General features: G+C 46.3%; 1 protein-coding gene across 1 annotated transcript in view; it reads left to right on the top strand.

Annotated features, from left to right (window-relative positions):
- LOC126282356 (putative methyltransferase NSUN7) overlaps positions 1 to 16,635 on the top strand; it is a 331,497-nt gene that overhangs the window by 207,299 nt on the left and 107,563 nt on the right. Inside the window, exon 4 of the mRNA XM_049982014.1 lies at positions 10,209 to 10,492. Within this exon, the coding sequence (XP_049837971.1) occupies positions 10,209 to 10,492 (284 nt within the window). The remainder of the gene's footprint in view (positions 1 to 10,208; positions 10,493 to 16,635) is intronic.

Raw genomic sequence — 16,635 nt, 5'->3', positions numbered from 1 at the left:
TGTCTGATCATTTGCAAAGGGGAAAAACCACAGGTGTATCATCCAAGTAAACTGCGTCCCTAATACTTTAGGAAGACTTGGAGAAACTCATGGTATAACTGTGCTGTCTTATAATTTATTTACTCACAACCGGTTTCGATCATTGTTCGCCTTCGCAGTGGAAAAATACTGTGACAGCTTCACATGTCATAGATGCCATTTAACCAGATAGACGCTTTAGCTGACTTGCATCCTCAGAAAAAAATACTTCACGCCATTATACCGGCTTAAGTAAGCAGAAAACACTGAAAACGTGAACCCACTTGTGCATGTTGTTACATGGTTTTATATTTTTATTCTTTCTGCTTCCTTAAGCCGGTAAAGTGGCGTAAAGTATCTTTTTCTGACGTTTGCACGTCAGCTGTGGCGTCTATTCTGGTTAAATGGTAAGTATGACATTTGAAGCAGTCACAATATTGAAAGAGAGCACTGCCAATTTTCGTTTCCTTGAATCGCTTAACGGAAATGCCAAAACAGTTCCTTTGAAAGAGAACACTGCAAATTGTCGTCCACATTCTCCCCCAATGTGAGTATGTGTTCTGTCTCTAATGACTTCGTCAATGACGAGACGTTAACCACACATAATCTTCCTACCTTCCTTTAAATTGCATCGTTGTTCACAACCAATTTATGAGAACAAATTTGTGGAAAGGCAAGCAACAGTTCTGTATTCTGTCGGCTCTGGAACAAGAGGGAGGAAGCAAGGTTAAACTTTAGCCTCTCGTCGATGATGAAATCATTAGAGAAGAAGTTTAAACTTGGCTTGACAAAGGATGAAAAAGGAAAGTGGCCGGGTAACCATCTCAGTAGATGCCTTAACTGATTTAGAAAAAGCATGAAAACATAAATCTAGATAGCTCAACAAAGACTGGACATTCAGTTTGCCCGCGTGCAAGGATTCTGTGCGATTCTGTGCATGAGAAACTGCTGCCAATGCCAGATGGCGGCTATCAGCCCTCAGCACAGGAAGTGTGTACGGAAAAGGCCCAACACGCACACCTCACCAGCCTAATTCCCACATGACGCATGGCGTAGTTGATTGTATGCTGTGCACCCACAATATAGCTGGGACTTCCCAAAGCCTGCAGCAGATATGCCTTGTATGCTCTCCAAGATCTGTGGTTATGGCACTTCGAGGTGTTCTGCATTTTCAAGGGGCTTTCCTTCAGGTCACTTATCTGCGGAGTAATCACAAAAGCTTAGAATCAAGTCCCAAAAACGTCACCTAGTCTCTAAAAGGTAGAGCAGCATCCCTAAATTTAAAGTCAGGCAAAGTAAAAATTGTGTAGTTAAAATCCTCACACACACACACACACACACACACATACTTGTCTGTAGAAAAGCTAAAACCAATCTCTTTAGCCCACTTGTCGAACCTCCTAACTGTATGTCTCCAGTGGCAAGTTTCTACTGCTGTTTGAATGAAAAAATTCCATTTATTTAATAATGGTAGTTGGGAATAAATTAAAATAGCTCTTCCAAGGACATCATTCCCTGACCTATTAGATAATATAATGACACACAGCTAAAAAATGTTTGGATACGAGGAGCGTAACACGTTAAAAGAGATATCGAATAACAGTAATATGGTGCGATGTGTCAGAAGACGTACAGTCTGAGCAGAAGGACAGCGTGCCTTCTTTATGACAGGCAGAAGGACCGTGTGGTGTTTTCAGGGAGGCGATTTGCTGACGTTCGCAGTGTCACCACCCACCTGGTAAGAGCGTCCTCGTTTGCTATTGGCTAATCAAAGCTCCACCATGGAATTTCCTTTGCTGCAATTGGGTAAAACACTCGAGCTGGAGACTCTCTTGTATCTGCAGCAGAAGCAGGGTGGCGAGAGCCAAGGAGGAAATAAATAGCGTCGGTTATAGCTCCAGTCGATTATAACGAAATATTGTTTTATGAAAGAGTCTAGTGGTGATGGACACAGCGAATGGTCACTCATGTAAACACGTTGCTCGAAAGTTTAGAAAATTTGTTGGCTGACGGTGGCCGCAGTGATCGGTTGCACTGGTCACGTCATTGTTCAGAAGTTGAAATCCAGGTTAATCATATGATGCAGGAACAGGCCAGATCTGAGTGCGGCTGCATAAATGGACAGTTATTAGTAATAAACAGAGTTCGAAAAATGTTCAAATGTGTGTGAAATCTTATGGAACATAACTACTAAGGTCATCAGTCCCTTAGGTTACACACTACTTAACCTAAATTATTCCAAGGACAAACACACACACCCATGCCCGAGGGAGGATCCCAACCTCCCCTGGGACGAGCAGCACAGCCCATGACTGCAGCGCCTGAGACTGTTCGGCTAATCCCGCGCGGCTACACAGAGTTCGAGATCATCATTATTTACCAGAGCACTGTATAGATTAACATATGTGCCATGTTGGGCAAAAAATTGTGTAATGCTGAATGTGCTGCATTAAAAATCACAACAGTTGAGCCACAGATAGGCGCAACAAAAAGTCTGTCAGCAAGTAATGTTTCGCTCAAAAACGCCTTCATCAGAAATAGACAACATACACACACACACACACACATTCAAGGAAACGCAACTCACACACACAAGACCACAGTCTCTGACTGCTGAGGCCAGACTGAGTGCAGCAGTGTATGATGGGAGAAGCATTTGGGTAATGGGGGTAAGGAGGAGGCTGGGGCAGGCAGGGATAGGCTCCTTCTTACCCCCACCAACTGGTTGCTTCTCCAACCATACACAGCTGCACACAGTCTGTCCTCAGCAGCCAGAGACTGTGGTTATGTGTGTGTGAGTAGCGTTTATGTGACTGTGCGCGTTTGTGTGAGTGCATGTGTGTGTGTGGGTGTGGGTGTGTTACTGATGAAGGTTTTTTTGAGTGAAAGCTTAAATGCGTACAGTCTTTTTGTTGTGCTACCTGCAACTAAGTGTCTCCGCTATATGGTGAGTAGCAACTATCGTTTTCATGATACTGTCATTATTCCATCCTGGATTTTCCATTGTTTAACACTTAATAAAAGGCATCCGTTGCTCTGGGCGCCCATACAGTAGTTTGTAGGGAAGGAGGGATTAGATGTTGGGCGTGTGGAGTGCTTTTAATATTTTGGAAGACGAATGGTGACTTGTATGAAGCCATAAAAAAGTTCCAGTTTAGCCTCTGTTGAAAACCTGCGTAATACCGACTTTTAAATCATTTTCTTGAAAGAAGAACAGCTGAGTACCTATATTTTTTCCTTTCCCTGCGAGCCAGGGAGGAGGAGGCACGTCTTCCCCTTGCCCCTGTGTATGGGTGACCTTGTCCCTTGGAACGATATTTGTCTGCTCTTTACTTAAAAGTAATTAAGGATTTTCCTAAGATTCTCGCTGTTACAGCGCTACTTCTCAACAATGTGCATCCACTACAGCGAGAGAGACGTCTATACAAGATGCGTGGTCAGCGCCTTACAGATAAATAGTGCGAGATGGCTCTGATGTAGTTCAGTTCTAACAACATTCCTCACGTGCACGGCTAATCTGCGTTACTCCAACGAGTGTTGAAGGGCGATAGGAATGTAAGCAGAGGGGGATGGAAGCCCTATCGATGGAGCTGTCTTACAGTGGTGTGCCTCCACTTGTTATTGTACCGGTTTTAAACATCGAAAAATATCTCAATTAAATGTTATCTCTGTAAGACAGCATAATGCATAGCACCTACAGTAGGCTCAGCTTGACGAAATTGGATCAATGCCTCCTGAGTCCACATTCAGTGCAGCTAAGGACCCTCCTGGTTTCTAGTATTCAGATCAGACTGTCTCTGTAGACTGAATCGCAAACGTTTATTGGCGGACCCAGATTAATTCTGGCGTCGCTGTTTGCAATTCCATGTTTAAGTGTCAGGAAGTCATTTCTGAAAGTATTTGTATGGAGTGTAGCCATGTATGGAAGTGAAACATGGACGATAAATAGTTTGGACAAGAAGAGAATAGAAGCTTTCGAAATGTGGTGCTACAGAAGAATGCTGAAGATTAGATGGGTAGGTCATACAACTAATGAGGAGATATTGAATAGGATTGGGGAAAAGAGAATTTTGTGGCACAACTTGACTAGAAGAAGGGATCGATTGGTAGGACATGTTCTGAGGCATCAGGGGATCACCAATTTAGCATTGGAGGGCAGCGCGGAGGGTAAAAATCGTAGAGGGAGACCAAGAGATGAATACACCAAGCAGATTCGGAAGGATGTAGGTTGCAGTAGGTACTGGGAGATGAAGAAGCTTGCACAGGATAGAGTAGCATGGAGAGCTGCATCAAACCAGTCTCAGGACCGAAGACCACAACAACAACAACATCGTCAATGGTAGCATTCTTGTCTGATTTACGTTACATCTAGACATTTGTTAGGTATTTTTGAGTTTGGCACTGATGTTTTTGACCTAATTTCACGTTGGTTTGCAGCACTACACATTTCTTGTCATAAAAGACGACTGGATGCATAGTCACTAGCGTCTGTTTATTTTCTTCTCGTAAAACGTACTGCCTCTTTGTTTCTTGATTGCATTTAATAATTCCAGAGCTACTGCAGTCATTGCGGCCGCACAAATGAAGACTCTGAATTATCTAATATTTACCCCTTTCAGCAAATCTGCCGCAGGAGGAACACTAGGCATTTTGATCAAAAAAATGGTTCAAATGGCTCTGAGCTCTATGGGACTTAACATCTGAGGTCATCAGTGCCCTAGAACTTAGAACTATTTAAACCTAACTGACCTAAGGACAGCACACACATCCATGCCCGAGGCAGGATACGAACCTGCGACTGTAGCAGTCGCGCGGTTATGGACTGAAGCGCCTAGAACCGCTCGGCCACCGCGGCAGGCGCATTTTCATCGATTCTCTGTTCCCGCTGATTGTGTGTCACAAGTATAAGATTTTCTGTAAGTTTACTTGATGGCTCACGCGCCGCTGCTTACCTGTAGGGAGCTCTGCACGCTTTGGAGTGGTAGCCACGATGCTATTTCCGTTGTCATCTTCTCTCAATGCTCCTTGCGCCGGGCGGTGATGAGAACAGTCGGCTTCTGACGGCACAGCCTGCGAGGCGGCACGTGATAGGACGTGTGGGCAAGCCATGATGATGTTCGACTGGAAATGAACCTCAGAGTGTCTTAATTACCACGGATATCTCCACATTGGAGGAAAAAAAGCATAACTGCTTAAACTGATTGTTGTGGGGAATAATTATTCTTACATGCTGAAAAAACTCTCAGTTGTTAAGACAATCAGCTGTACTATAAGCAAACATTTTATCACACAGAAACTTGTCACAGGCCTTAATCCGATGATGACGAGTTGGGTTGAGGGGGCGCTCTACATCAGGGCCATCAGCGCATTGACGAAAAGTCAACATGAAATCTCATGGGTGGGGACGAAGGCTGCCCCACATGCAGAGCAGTTTATAACGTACTAAAGTCTGCTGCCCTTCCCCACCAGTTTAGGGATGAGGCCTATAGTTCACAAAATTTCACCACTCTGTTAACACTGGTATCGATATCTGCGAGGACGGTGGGCAAATCTCCCGCGAGACCAAGGGCTGCCCTAATATCAGTATACAGGACACACGTAGCCGTAATATGCTGAACTGAAAGCGGCACGCCACAAACTTCACAGAAAGGTGGAGCCTCCCCCCGGAGGAGGAAGCCATGTGTGAAAGGGTTATGCCCGATGCGCAGTCTGGTAAGCTAAACATCCTTCCAGCGTCGAGGCTGACACGAAGTCCGCCAAGAAGTCCGCCAAGCTTTTGTGGTCGATTTGAGCGACCGCTGTTTGTTGTCCGACACCTGCAACCATTCAGTGTCCCACTGACTCATGATGCATCTATCAGAAAATGAGATAATGGCTTGAAACGGGATGGGACATTGATGGACAACACCATCCCGACATGCTTCCTTGGCAGCTTTATCAGCCATGTCGTTACTCTGTATCCCAACGTGGCCAGATACCCAGCAAAAGATCACTTCCTTGCCACGGCTTTGGAGCCGAAGTAAGCAGTCATGGATGAGCTGAATTAGCGGGTCTACCGGATACTTTTGCTGAAGCACTTGCAGTGCACTAATAGAGTCGGAGCAGACAGGAAAAGTCGCACGGTGATGTCTGTGAACCCTCTCCCTTAATCCGAGAGATAGCTTCGGCAGGCGAGCCAACCGTCCCTGCTGCATGGTAGCCAGAAGCCGTACGTGCAATCAAGAAAACACGGTGAAACTCGCTCCGTGCAGCTGACAGAAGTTACTTTCCAACATACACTATCTGATCAAAACTATCTGGACACCTCTGCGCAATGCGGAATTGGCCATTAGATGGTATGGGAAGCGGACCTGCCAGTATAAAAGGAGGCGGGGAGTATTGTGTTGTCAGTAGAGAAGCAGCAACAACATAGTGGATCGATCAGGAGAACGTCGTGGCTCAGAACGTGGAGTAGTGATTGGATGTCACTTGAGTAACACATCCCTCATTGGACAGTCCAATAATTCAAAAGCTGTCCAAGTTGTTTGTTGGTGTTGTGATCGTGAAGTGGAAAAGCGAAGTAACAAACACAGCTAAATCAAGACCAGGCAGGCTCCGTGTACTGTCGGACAGGGACCGCTGAGCATTGCTGAGAATTGTAGTAAAAAGTTGCAAGAAATCAGCAGACTGAATCACTCTTAAGTTCCAAACTGCTACTAGCAGTCCAGTTAGCACAATGACGTTGCATAGGGAGTTGCTATGGTCCAACAACCCCTCAAAAGCCATACAGTCCTAAGTGACGCCTGACGTGCTGGAAACAGTAAAGCCACGGATCATTGCATACGAGTGATTTTGAGTGGTGAGTCACACTATATCCTGTGGCAATCCGATGGAAGGGTTTGAGTTTGGCGAAAGCCTGGAGAACGTTATCTGACATCACCTGTAGTGCCAACAATGAAGTACAGAGGAAGTGGTGTTATCGTGTGGGAGTGTTTTTGTGGTTAAGGTGTGGTCCCCTTATTTTCTTCTTCTCCTTGTGACATCGGTGCAGGGAAATGTCTTCCCGGTCTCCACCTCATTACCACACCTCCCCCCCCCCCCCCCCCCTCACCCTAGGACGGAAGATTTGCACCCCAACTGCCTTCGTGTACTTTTATGCAAGTGAAAATGAGTGCAATTTTTCTGTTTGCGATTCATGTAACTGAGGCAGGACCTGGGTACCAACCCAGTATTCACGTTGTGAGATGTGGGAAACCGGCTACAAACCACATACAGACTAGCTGGCACACGGACCCTCGTTAATTTGCCAGGTGGTTTCAGTCTGGGACCGCTGCACCTCACCGTCCCAGAAGCAGCTCTTTAACACACACAACTATCCGGGTGGCTGTGTGGTCCCCTTACCATACTTGAGAAAATGCTGGTGCAAATGGTTCAAATGGCTCTGAGGACTATGGGACTTAACGTCTGAGGTCATCAGTCCCCTAGAACTTAGAACTACTTAAACCTAACTAACCTAAGGACAGCACATACATCCATGCCCGAGGCAGGATTCTAACCTGCGACCGTAGCGGCGGTGCAGTTCCAGACTGAAGCGCCTAGAACCGCTCGGCCACAACGGCTGGCTAGAAGGGGGTACCACAGTGCTTTCTGCTTGTTATTTGGTTATTTTCAGGTAGCTGCACGTAACAGCCAAGCTAGGGTGATGTTCGACTGGAAATGAACCTCAGAGTGTCTTTTAATTACCACAGATATCTCCACATTGGAGGAAAGAAACCATAATTGCTTAAACTGTGTGTTGCGGGGAAGAGTCACGCTTACATGCTGAAAAAACTCGCAGTTATTAGAACCATCATATGTACTATAACCAAACATTTTATCACACAGAAACTTGTCGCAGGCTTCATCAAAGCGACGGTTTCTATGCATGCCCGAGGGAGGATTCGAACCTGCGACTGCAGCAGTCGCAGAAAACGGTGGATGTGCGCTGTGTACAATAGAATAACTATTTGGAGATGATAATAGTTTGTAGTAACTTGACAGAGCACTTTGACATAAAGCAGCAAGTGTGAGGGAATTTTCTGAAATGGACCGACCTACCCAGCGTCCCAACTCGAATCCAATGGAACATCTGTGGGATGAGTTAGAACGTTGACTTCGCGCCAGACCCCAGAGTCCAAGATCACTACATTCTCTGGATTCATCTCTCGCTGAGAACTGAGCTACCACCCCCCACAGGCATTGAAAGATGCCCCTGCCAGATTTCAAGCTGTTATAAATGCGAAGGGCCAACACACTCCATATTAATGTCCAGCAATGTGTGTCCGGCCCGCCCGGTTGGCCGTGCGGTCTAAGGCACGGCTTTCCGGGCGGGAAGCAGCGCCGGTCCCCGGCACGAATCCGGCCGGCGGATTTCTGTCGGGGTCTGGTGAGCCGGCCAGACTGTGGATAGTTTTTAGGCGGTTTCCCATCTGCCTCGGCAAATGCGGGCTGGTTCCCCTTATTCACTTCAGCTACACTATGTCGGCGATTGCTGCGCAAACAAGTTCTCGACGTACGCGAACACCACCATTACTCTACAAACCTAGGGGTTACACCAACACCGGCTCAAAGAAAGGCCTCGGAACTTGTTGGTGACGTCACGTCAGCTAGGCACGGCGAACGCCAGGTCTGTTGCAGGCATACTCATAATGGTGGTATCTCCCTCCCTGACACAGGAAAACGTGAAACTACTGACGGTAGTTGACCGACACACATTGTTCTGAGAGATTTCTGCAACCAATTAATTGCGCAATTCATTACGCTTCTTAACAAATAGTGTACACCTGAACTTAAATCTCCACCTGTTTTAAGGATTGACATACAAAAACAACTTCATGGTCCAGCAGCAACAGAATTCGTGCTTCTTTATCTCATTTGTAAACCTGAGGCAGTTACCTTTGTACTGGGTTGCTTTTACAAGAAACTGTGAACATATTGATGCTCTTCTTTAGGCATCTTGGTAGACTATGGGGTGAAAATCACTGAATGTTAATGAAATATCTTGCGATTTTACACGTTGGGGGAAGGGGTGGGGGACAGAAGAAGAGGCCAAAGAGAGATACTTGTTTTATCAAATAACTTTTTTTTTAATCTCATAAAGTTTCTCCTATCAATTGCAAGAGGGGAATATTTATCTTTTCGAGTGTGCATGTTTCCTGTTTAGAATTCCTTTCGTTGAAGACGACTGTAATCTAATGACTCGCAGCATTTGGACATTTACACATGTAAATTAGTTCACATTTCCAGTGACGATGTCAAACGAAAATAGCTAAAAGAAACGAGTTCATTGTAAGGGGGTTGGGGTAAGTTTCGATAACAAAATAGATCAAGTAAATATAGTTACTTGAATGCAAAATTTCTTACGCTTGCAATGGGGCAAAGCATGTTCTCATATTGATCTACGTTTGTTTCGACAGGATTCAGTAATACAGAACTGTGACGTCACCAACAAGCGCCGAGGCCTTCTTTTGAGTCGGTGTTGGTTACACTCGTCTGGTGAGACGTTCCCTGGGGGGATCCACCGGGGGCCGAACCGCACGTTAATCCTGGGTTCGGTGCGGGGCGGCGGAGGGTTTGTGGACCACTTCAGCTGCGACGGAGACGGAGCCTCTCCGTCGTTTCTAGGTCCCAACATAACATAATTTGTGGCTGGCTACTTGTAATCAGATAGTGTGCCCTGGCAAACACCTGCCGTCATAGGGAAATTAGGAGCCCTTAATCCAGTCTCTTAGACCTCGAGCACCACCCATTGGAAATATTTCGGGACGATCTACCAACCATCTGCCGGCCGAACAAACAACACCCGCCTCCCGGACAACGTAATAGGTCTACGTTCGACTACAGCGCGGCTAGGAAATTGTATTTTTCCAGAATGAGACTTTCACTCTGCAGCGGAGTGTGCGCTGATATGAAACTTCCTGGCAGATTAAAACTGGATGTCCGACCGAGACTCTAACTCGGAATCTTTGCCTTTCGCGGGCAAGTGTTCTGCCATCTGAGCTACCGAAGCACGACTCACGCCCGGTCCTCATAGCCTCATTATAAAGGCAAAGGTCCCGAGTTCGAGTCTCGGTCGGGCACACAGTTTTAATCTGCCAGCAAGCTTCAAATTGTACGTTGTTGTTATAGAGTGGGTTGTGGGGCCTGGCACTAACGCCGCCTGCTGCCGACAGCTGCGGGGCCAGCGCAGCCAGGTGTGGCTGCTGCTGTTCGACCTGTGGCAGCGCGACTTCAAGGCGCGGGAGCCGTCCCCGCTTCTCGCGCAGGCCGGGCTCGCCGACGCCGAGGCTGCGCTGTGGGCGGCGCACGTGCGCCTGGCGGCCGCTCTCGCGCGCATGCGCATCAAGCACCGCGCTCCGCGCCTCGAGCTGCTGCTGCCGCCGCACCTGCGCGACCACCGCGTCGTCGCCATCGACAGCGCCTTCGTCTCCGCCTGGCTCAACCCCTTTCGCACCAGGTGAGCCTCGGCCGCACCTCACTGCCTGAACCTCCTCAACCGCCACTGCTGCAGTCTACAAATCTGTTAGGATCCTTAAGCGAGGAAAGTACCTGACAGAGAGATGGGGCCTATCCACGCCCGCACCGACGTGGTGACCAAACCAAAAGTTCTACTTCACCTCCGTCAACATGTTAGTTATCTACATGACTACTCTGCAATTCACATTTAAGTGCTTGGCAGAGAGTTCATCGACCCACAATCATACTACGCCCTACCATTCCACTCCCGAACAGCGCGGGGAAAAACGAACACCTAAACCTTTCTGTTCGAGCTCTGATTTCTCTTATTTTATTTTGATGATCATTCCTACCTATGTAGGTTGGGCTCAACAAAATATTTTCGCATTCGGAACAGAAAGTTGGTGACTGTTATTTCGCAAATAGATCTCGCCGCGACGAAAAACGTCTTTGCTTTAATGACTTCCATCCCGAATCGCGTATCATATCTGCCACACTCTCTCCCCTATTACGTGATAATACAAAACGAGCTGCCCTTTTTTTGCACCCATTCGATGTCCTCCGTCAATCCCACCTGGTAAGGATCCCACACCGCGCAACAATATTCTAACAGAGGACAAACGAGTGTAGTGTATACTGTCTCTTTAGTGGACTTGTTGCGTCTTCTAAGTGTCCTGCCAATGAAACGCAACCTTTGGCTCGCCTTCCCCACAATATTATCTATGTGGTCTTTCCAAGTGAAGTTGTTCGTGATTTTTACACCCAGGTACTTAGTTGAATTGACTGCCTTGAGAATTGTTCTATTTATCGAGTAATCGAATTCCAACGGATTTCTTTTGGAACTCATGTGGATCACCTCACACTTTTCGTTATTTAGCGTCAACTGCCACCTGCCACACCATACAGCAATCTTTACTAAATCGCTTTGCAACTGATACTGGTCTTCGGATGACCTTACTAGACGGTAAATTAGGTGGATCACAGGATGCTGGGCTGTGATGTTATCCGTGCATCTGGGTAAGACTACGCATTAACACGGTCAGTGAGGTGATAGATAGTGGACGAAACGTGAGTGAGGGTAGCAATTCGAAGAGCAGAGGGAAAAAAGTGCCAAGGCTCGTGCTGTAGGAAAAAAAACCTCTGCGACGGTGGGATGGGTAGTAAGAGCAGTAGCGGCTTACTAGCTGCGATAGTCCATGCAAGGTTGGGTCTGTTAATATGGGTATCATGCATCATTACCGTGGCAGCGATGGCGATGCATCCCAGTTTGCCGCAGCTGCTGCATTCCTGGAACAATCAGGATCGTTATATATTAATAGGCGATCGGCCTTAGATCATCTCACTCTGTGGGGGGGGGGGGGGGGGGGGGGAGCTTTGGAGCTTGTCTGCGTATAGTGTACGGTACGGCTTCACTGCATGGTGCCTGTTATTCGGCAAGTGTGTTCCAGCTCAATATCAAGTAATAGTGGCTCTTTAACAGGGGCTCACCTGTGTTTGCGTGAACTTGGCCATAGATGTTAGGTCCTTACAAGTATGTCTTTTGGTCATTTATGTTTCCATCTATGGTTGTGGTCGTAGTTCCCCAGATTCAGAATAAACGGGTTCTGCGAATGTCTAGAGTTTCTGTATAGTCTTGTGGTGGGTTTGTGGATTACCTCCGTGAAAGTCTCAAGTCAGTATTCCCGGTGAAGATCCGCGATGCGTGTGTATCGTGGAGCATTGCTCATAACTTTGAGTACTTTGTTTTGTATGATCTGCAGACGTCGCAGGCGTGTGTGCGCAGCGTATCCCCAGATAGGGGCTGCGTACGTCATCAGGGGTCGGATAAGTGTCACGTACATGGACCTCTACACCCTTCTGCTCAGTGTGCTACGCCTGTTGAGGATAGGGTACAGCTGTTTGAGCCTCGCGCTTGCTCAGTTGGTCATGTGTTCTTTGTGGGTCCCCAGAGTAATTTCCGGCCCAGCCAGACACCGAGGTATTTCACTTTCTCGCGGAAACTTATTGCGCATGCGTGTAGATTTATTGGTCTGCAGGAACGGTGTTTGTGCAGTTGCTTCGGTCTTCTAGTGAACAGAACGGCTCCGCATTTGTCGACGTTTACTATAACACGCCATTTCTCTAACCAAGGCTCAGCCACTCTGAGTCCAGTCTGTAGTCGTGACGTAATGTTTGATGGTTTCCAATCTTGCGCGAGGGTGGCTGTGTCATCCGCGTGGATTGCCATCGTTGTGTTGTGTGTGGTTGGGAGATCGTTTATGTAGAGGTTAAACAGTAGGGTCCCTAGGATGCTTCCCTGGGGTACTCCCGCGTGTACCGTGTCGTGTTGATTGTTTTTCCAGCACGTCAGTGTTGAAACTCCTGTCTGTGAGGTATAAGTGTATTAGACGCACCAGCCCGTCGGGGAACCCCGCGTCGCTGAATTTGCGAATGAGGCCGTTGTGCCATAGAAAAGCACCTGTGAGGCGCGTAGTAAAGCGCAGGCAGAGCGAGAAGGCGCGAAAAAAATGTTCGAAATTCTGAAGATCGACTGATACAGTACAATTACAATTGAGTACCAGAGTCGAATGCAGGATTTTGACGGAGGGTGGCTGGGGAAGGGCGGCAGAGCTTCTAGATAATCTGTGTCACCAAATTCTCTAGAGTAAACGAAGTTTTCTTAATCAGTTATAATACTAACTACAGTTGCGAGTAACTTTCGAGACAGTTTTCTTTTTAGATTCAGAAGAATTGGGCGTAGTTCTGGAGGGCGTTCAAACCCCATAGCCACTCCTCTGGATTCTCCTCTGTAGAGTACTTATCTGGAAATGTTAGCCACTGTCCTGGGAACATACATATATATGAAACACGCAAAAACTGAAGAAATATTTTTGCAAATAAAATTCAAGTTTTGTATCTCGCTTTGTTCCATTTTACACTTCGCTGTCCAATGTTCACACAGAAATCATTTGCATCTTGTCTTGAAGAATTCTACTCTTTGAATTCAATCATTTTTTTCTATTATCTCTCCACCTTCTCTTTCAAAGATGAGCTTCACCTTAGAACCGTTGATTATGAGCTCAAACACATGTGTCTCAGCAATGACGGGTTCAAAAGCAAGAAAATAGATACAAAAAAAGCATTTTTAACGATGTTTACTTCTGAATTTTAAAGCTTTTTGTCATTAACTGTGTTCAAAGTTTTACGATCACATCTTCAATTTTTACAATTTTAAATCAGGTTTTAGCAACGAGTGTATTTATTTTCGCATATAAATTTTTTGATCATACGGACGACACGGTGACTTATTTCCATATCATTTACGAAAAAATTGTATGAACAATACAGTTTCACAGGGGTGTTATGTCAATCATCTCCAAATGACACATATCTTTTTAAAAACTAACAATAAAAGCGCGATTTACAAATATGAGAAATTTATACATCTACTGAGAAAAAATATATTGTGACATAAATTAAATTAATAAAACTTTATTTGTGAGCGAAGTGTTTATTTAAATTTTTTACACAATTTCAAGGAAATATTGAATTACAGGGAAGGACCCATATCTTACATGTGGTCAGAGTTTTGTTGGTTATATATCTCCCGTACACGTCGTCGGAGCTTGATACTCTCTAATGAAGTACAGCACTGGCCATTCAAATTGCTACACCACGGAGATGACGTGCTACAGACGCGAAATTAACCGACAGGAAGAATATGCTGTGATATGCAAATGATTAGCTTTTCAGAGCATTCACACAAGGTTGGTGACGGTGGAAACACCTACAACGCGCTGACATGAGGAAGGTTTCCAACCGATTTCTCATACACAAACAGCAGTTGACCGGCGTTGCCTGGTGAAACGTTGTTTTGATGCCTCGTGCAAGGAGAAGAAATGCGTACCATCACGTTTTCGACTTTGATAAAGGTCGGATTGTAGCCTATCGCGATAGCGGTTTATCGTATCGCGACATTGCTGCTCGCGTTGGTCGAGATCCAATGACTCTTAGCAGAATATGGACTCGGTAGGTTCAGGAGGGTAATACGGAACGCCGTGCTGGATCCCAACGGCCTCGTATCACTAGCAGTCGAGATGATAGCCATCTTATCCGCATGGCTGTAATGGATCGTGCAGCCACGTCTCGATCCCGGAGTCAACAGATGGGGACGTTTGCAAAACAACCATCTGCACGAACAGTTCGACGACGTTTGCACCATCATGGACTATTAGCTCGGAGACCATGGCTGCGGTTACCATTGACGCTGCATCACAGACAGGACCTCCCGCGATGGTGTACCCAACGACGAACCTGGTTGCACGAAAGGCAAAACGTCATTTTTTCGGATTAATCCAGGTTCTGTTTACAGCATCATGATGGTCGCATCCGTTTTTGGTGACATCGCGGTGAACGCACATTGGAAGCGTGTATTTGTCATCGTCATACTGGCGTATCACCCGGCGTGACGGTATGGGGTGCCATTGGTTACACGTCTCGGTCACCTCTTGTTCGCGTTGACGGCACTTTGAACAGTGGACGTTACAATTCAGATGTTTTACGACCCGTGGCTCTACCCTTCATTCGATCCTTGCGAAACCCTACATTTCAACAGAATAATGCACGACCGCATGTTGCAGGTCCTGTACGGGCCTTTCTGGATACAGAAAATGTTCGACTGCTGCCCTAGCCCGCACATTCGCCAGATTTCTGACGAATTGAAAACGTCTCGTCTAGTCAATGGTGGCCGAGCAACTGGCTCGTCACAATACGCCAGTCACTACTCTTGATGAACTGTGGTATCGTGTTGAAGCTGCATGGGCAGCTGTACCTGTACACGCCATCCAGGCTCAGTTTGACTCAATGCCCAGGCGTATAAAGGCTGTTATTACGGCCAGAGGTGGTTGTTCTGGGTACTGATTTCTCAGGATCTGCACCCAAATTGCGTGAAAATGTAATCGCATTTCAGTTGTAGTATAATATGTTTGTCCAATGAATACCCGTTTATCTTCTGCATTTCTTCTTGGTGTAGCAATTTTATGGCCATTAGTGTACACCACCCACCACCTCTTGATCACCTATACTAAACAACATGGACCACTCAAGCTATTAAACTGTTGACAGCAAACTTTCTAGGCGGCTGACGTAGTGTGGAGACGGCGACTGTGGCTGAAGCAGCTGCGGCACTTAATTGAGCCAGACTCCTGCCTGCTTTGGTGATCATTGTGCTCAGATTCAAAGTCCATAGCATCCTCGGAGAATAAGCATCTTGCAACAGTCCTAGCAGCGAAATGTCCCTCACGGACCCCAGCGACAGTCTCTACCATTCCCGAATCATTCTGCCAAAATTGCTGCGAGACTGTCCATACATGTTGTAGGCCACGTCCGAGCCTTCATCTCGACAGTCGAAATATTTTCCCTACGGCGCCATAACATTCTATTTTCCCATAGTGACAGATACATATACTTGGAATAAAACTCCCCATCCAAGGCATTCGTGCATTATCGTAAGCTACTTTTTGTTTCTGCTGCATCTGCAGACAATGGGTCCTGCCGAATAGTCAGTTTGTCATGTCTCTTTGACTGGCATCTTACTGTCCTGAACCAGAGAAGAAAATGGGCGCTGGATTTCCATCAGATCCTCCTGGACATTCCAATAGGGTTTGGGACACGGTGTTACAGATTTTCCCGATATCTGTCTGATGGTTCCAGTGGCTCTGGCTTGCACTTCACAATACTGTCAAAATATTTCTAAGTAATAGTGCAGGAATGAGTGGTGCAGATGTTTAGCACTGCTCCTGCTCACAGCCATTCTAAATTCGAGACCGTGACCTTGGTCAGCACGTGTCTTTTCCTTACAAACGTGTGCAGTACGTAATAGTTTGTTGACTGGTGAGTGCATTTCACTTGTCTGCACATTGGATGTTGTGGGCTGCTTATGTCGGACTTCAACATTCATAATGTTCACCAGCACGTGCTGTTAGTTACTCAGAACGTGGTGGAGTTCATTCACACCAATGTCTGTCATTCATTTACGCTAAATACTGGTAATGTGACTATGTAGACTTCGGACCTTGATTAAACGAGCATATGCTGTCTCGGATGCTGAAAATTTACCACAGGAGTTGGAACATCTTAAGGGCGTGTTCAATAATAACGGCTATA

Source organism: Schistocerca gregaria, chromosome 7 (assembly GCF_023897955.1).
Source record: "Schistocerca gregaria isolate iqSchGreg1 chromosome 7, iqSchGreg1.2, whole genome shotgun sequence".
Classification (NCBI taxonomy): Eukaryota; Metazoa; Arthropoda; class Insecta; order Orthoptera; family Acrididae; genus Schistocerca; species Schistocerca gregaria.
Note: the sequence above shows the minus strand (reverse complement) of the source record. Positions and strands in the feature narration are given on the sequence as shown.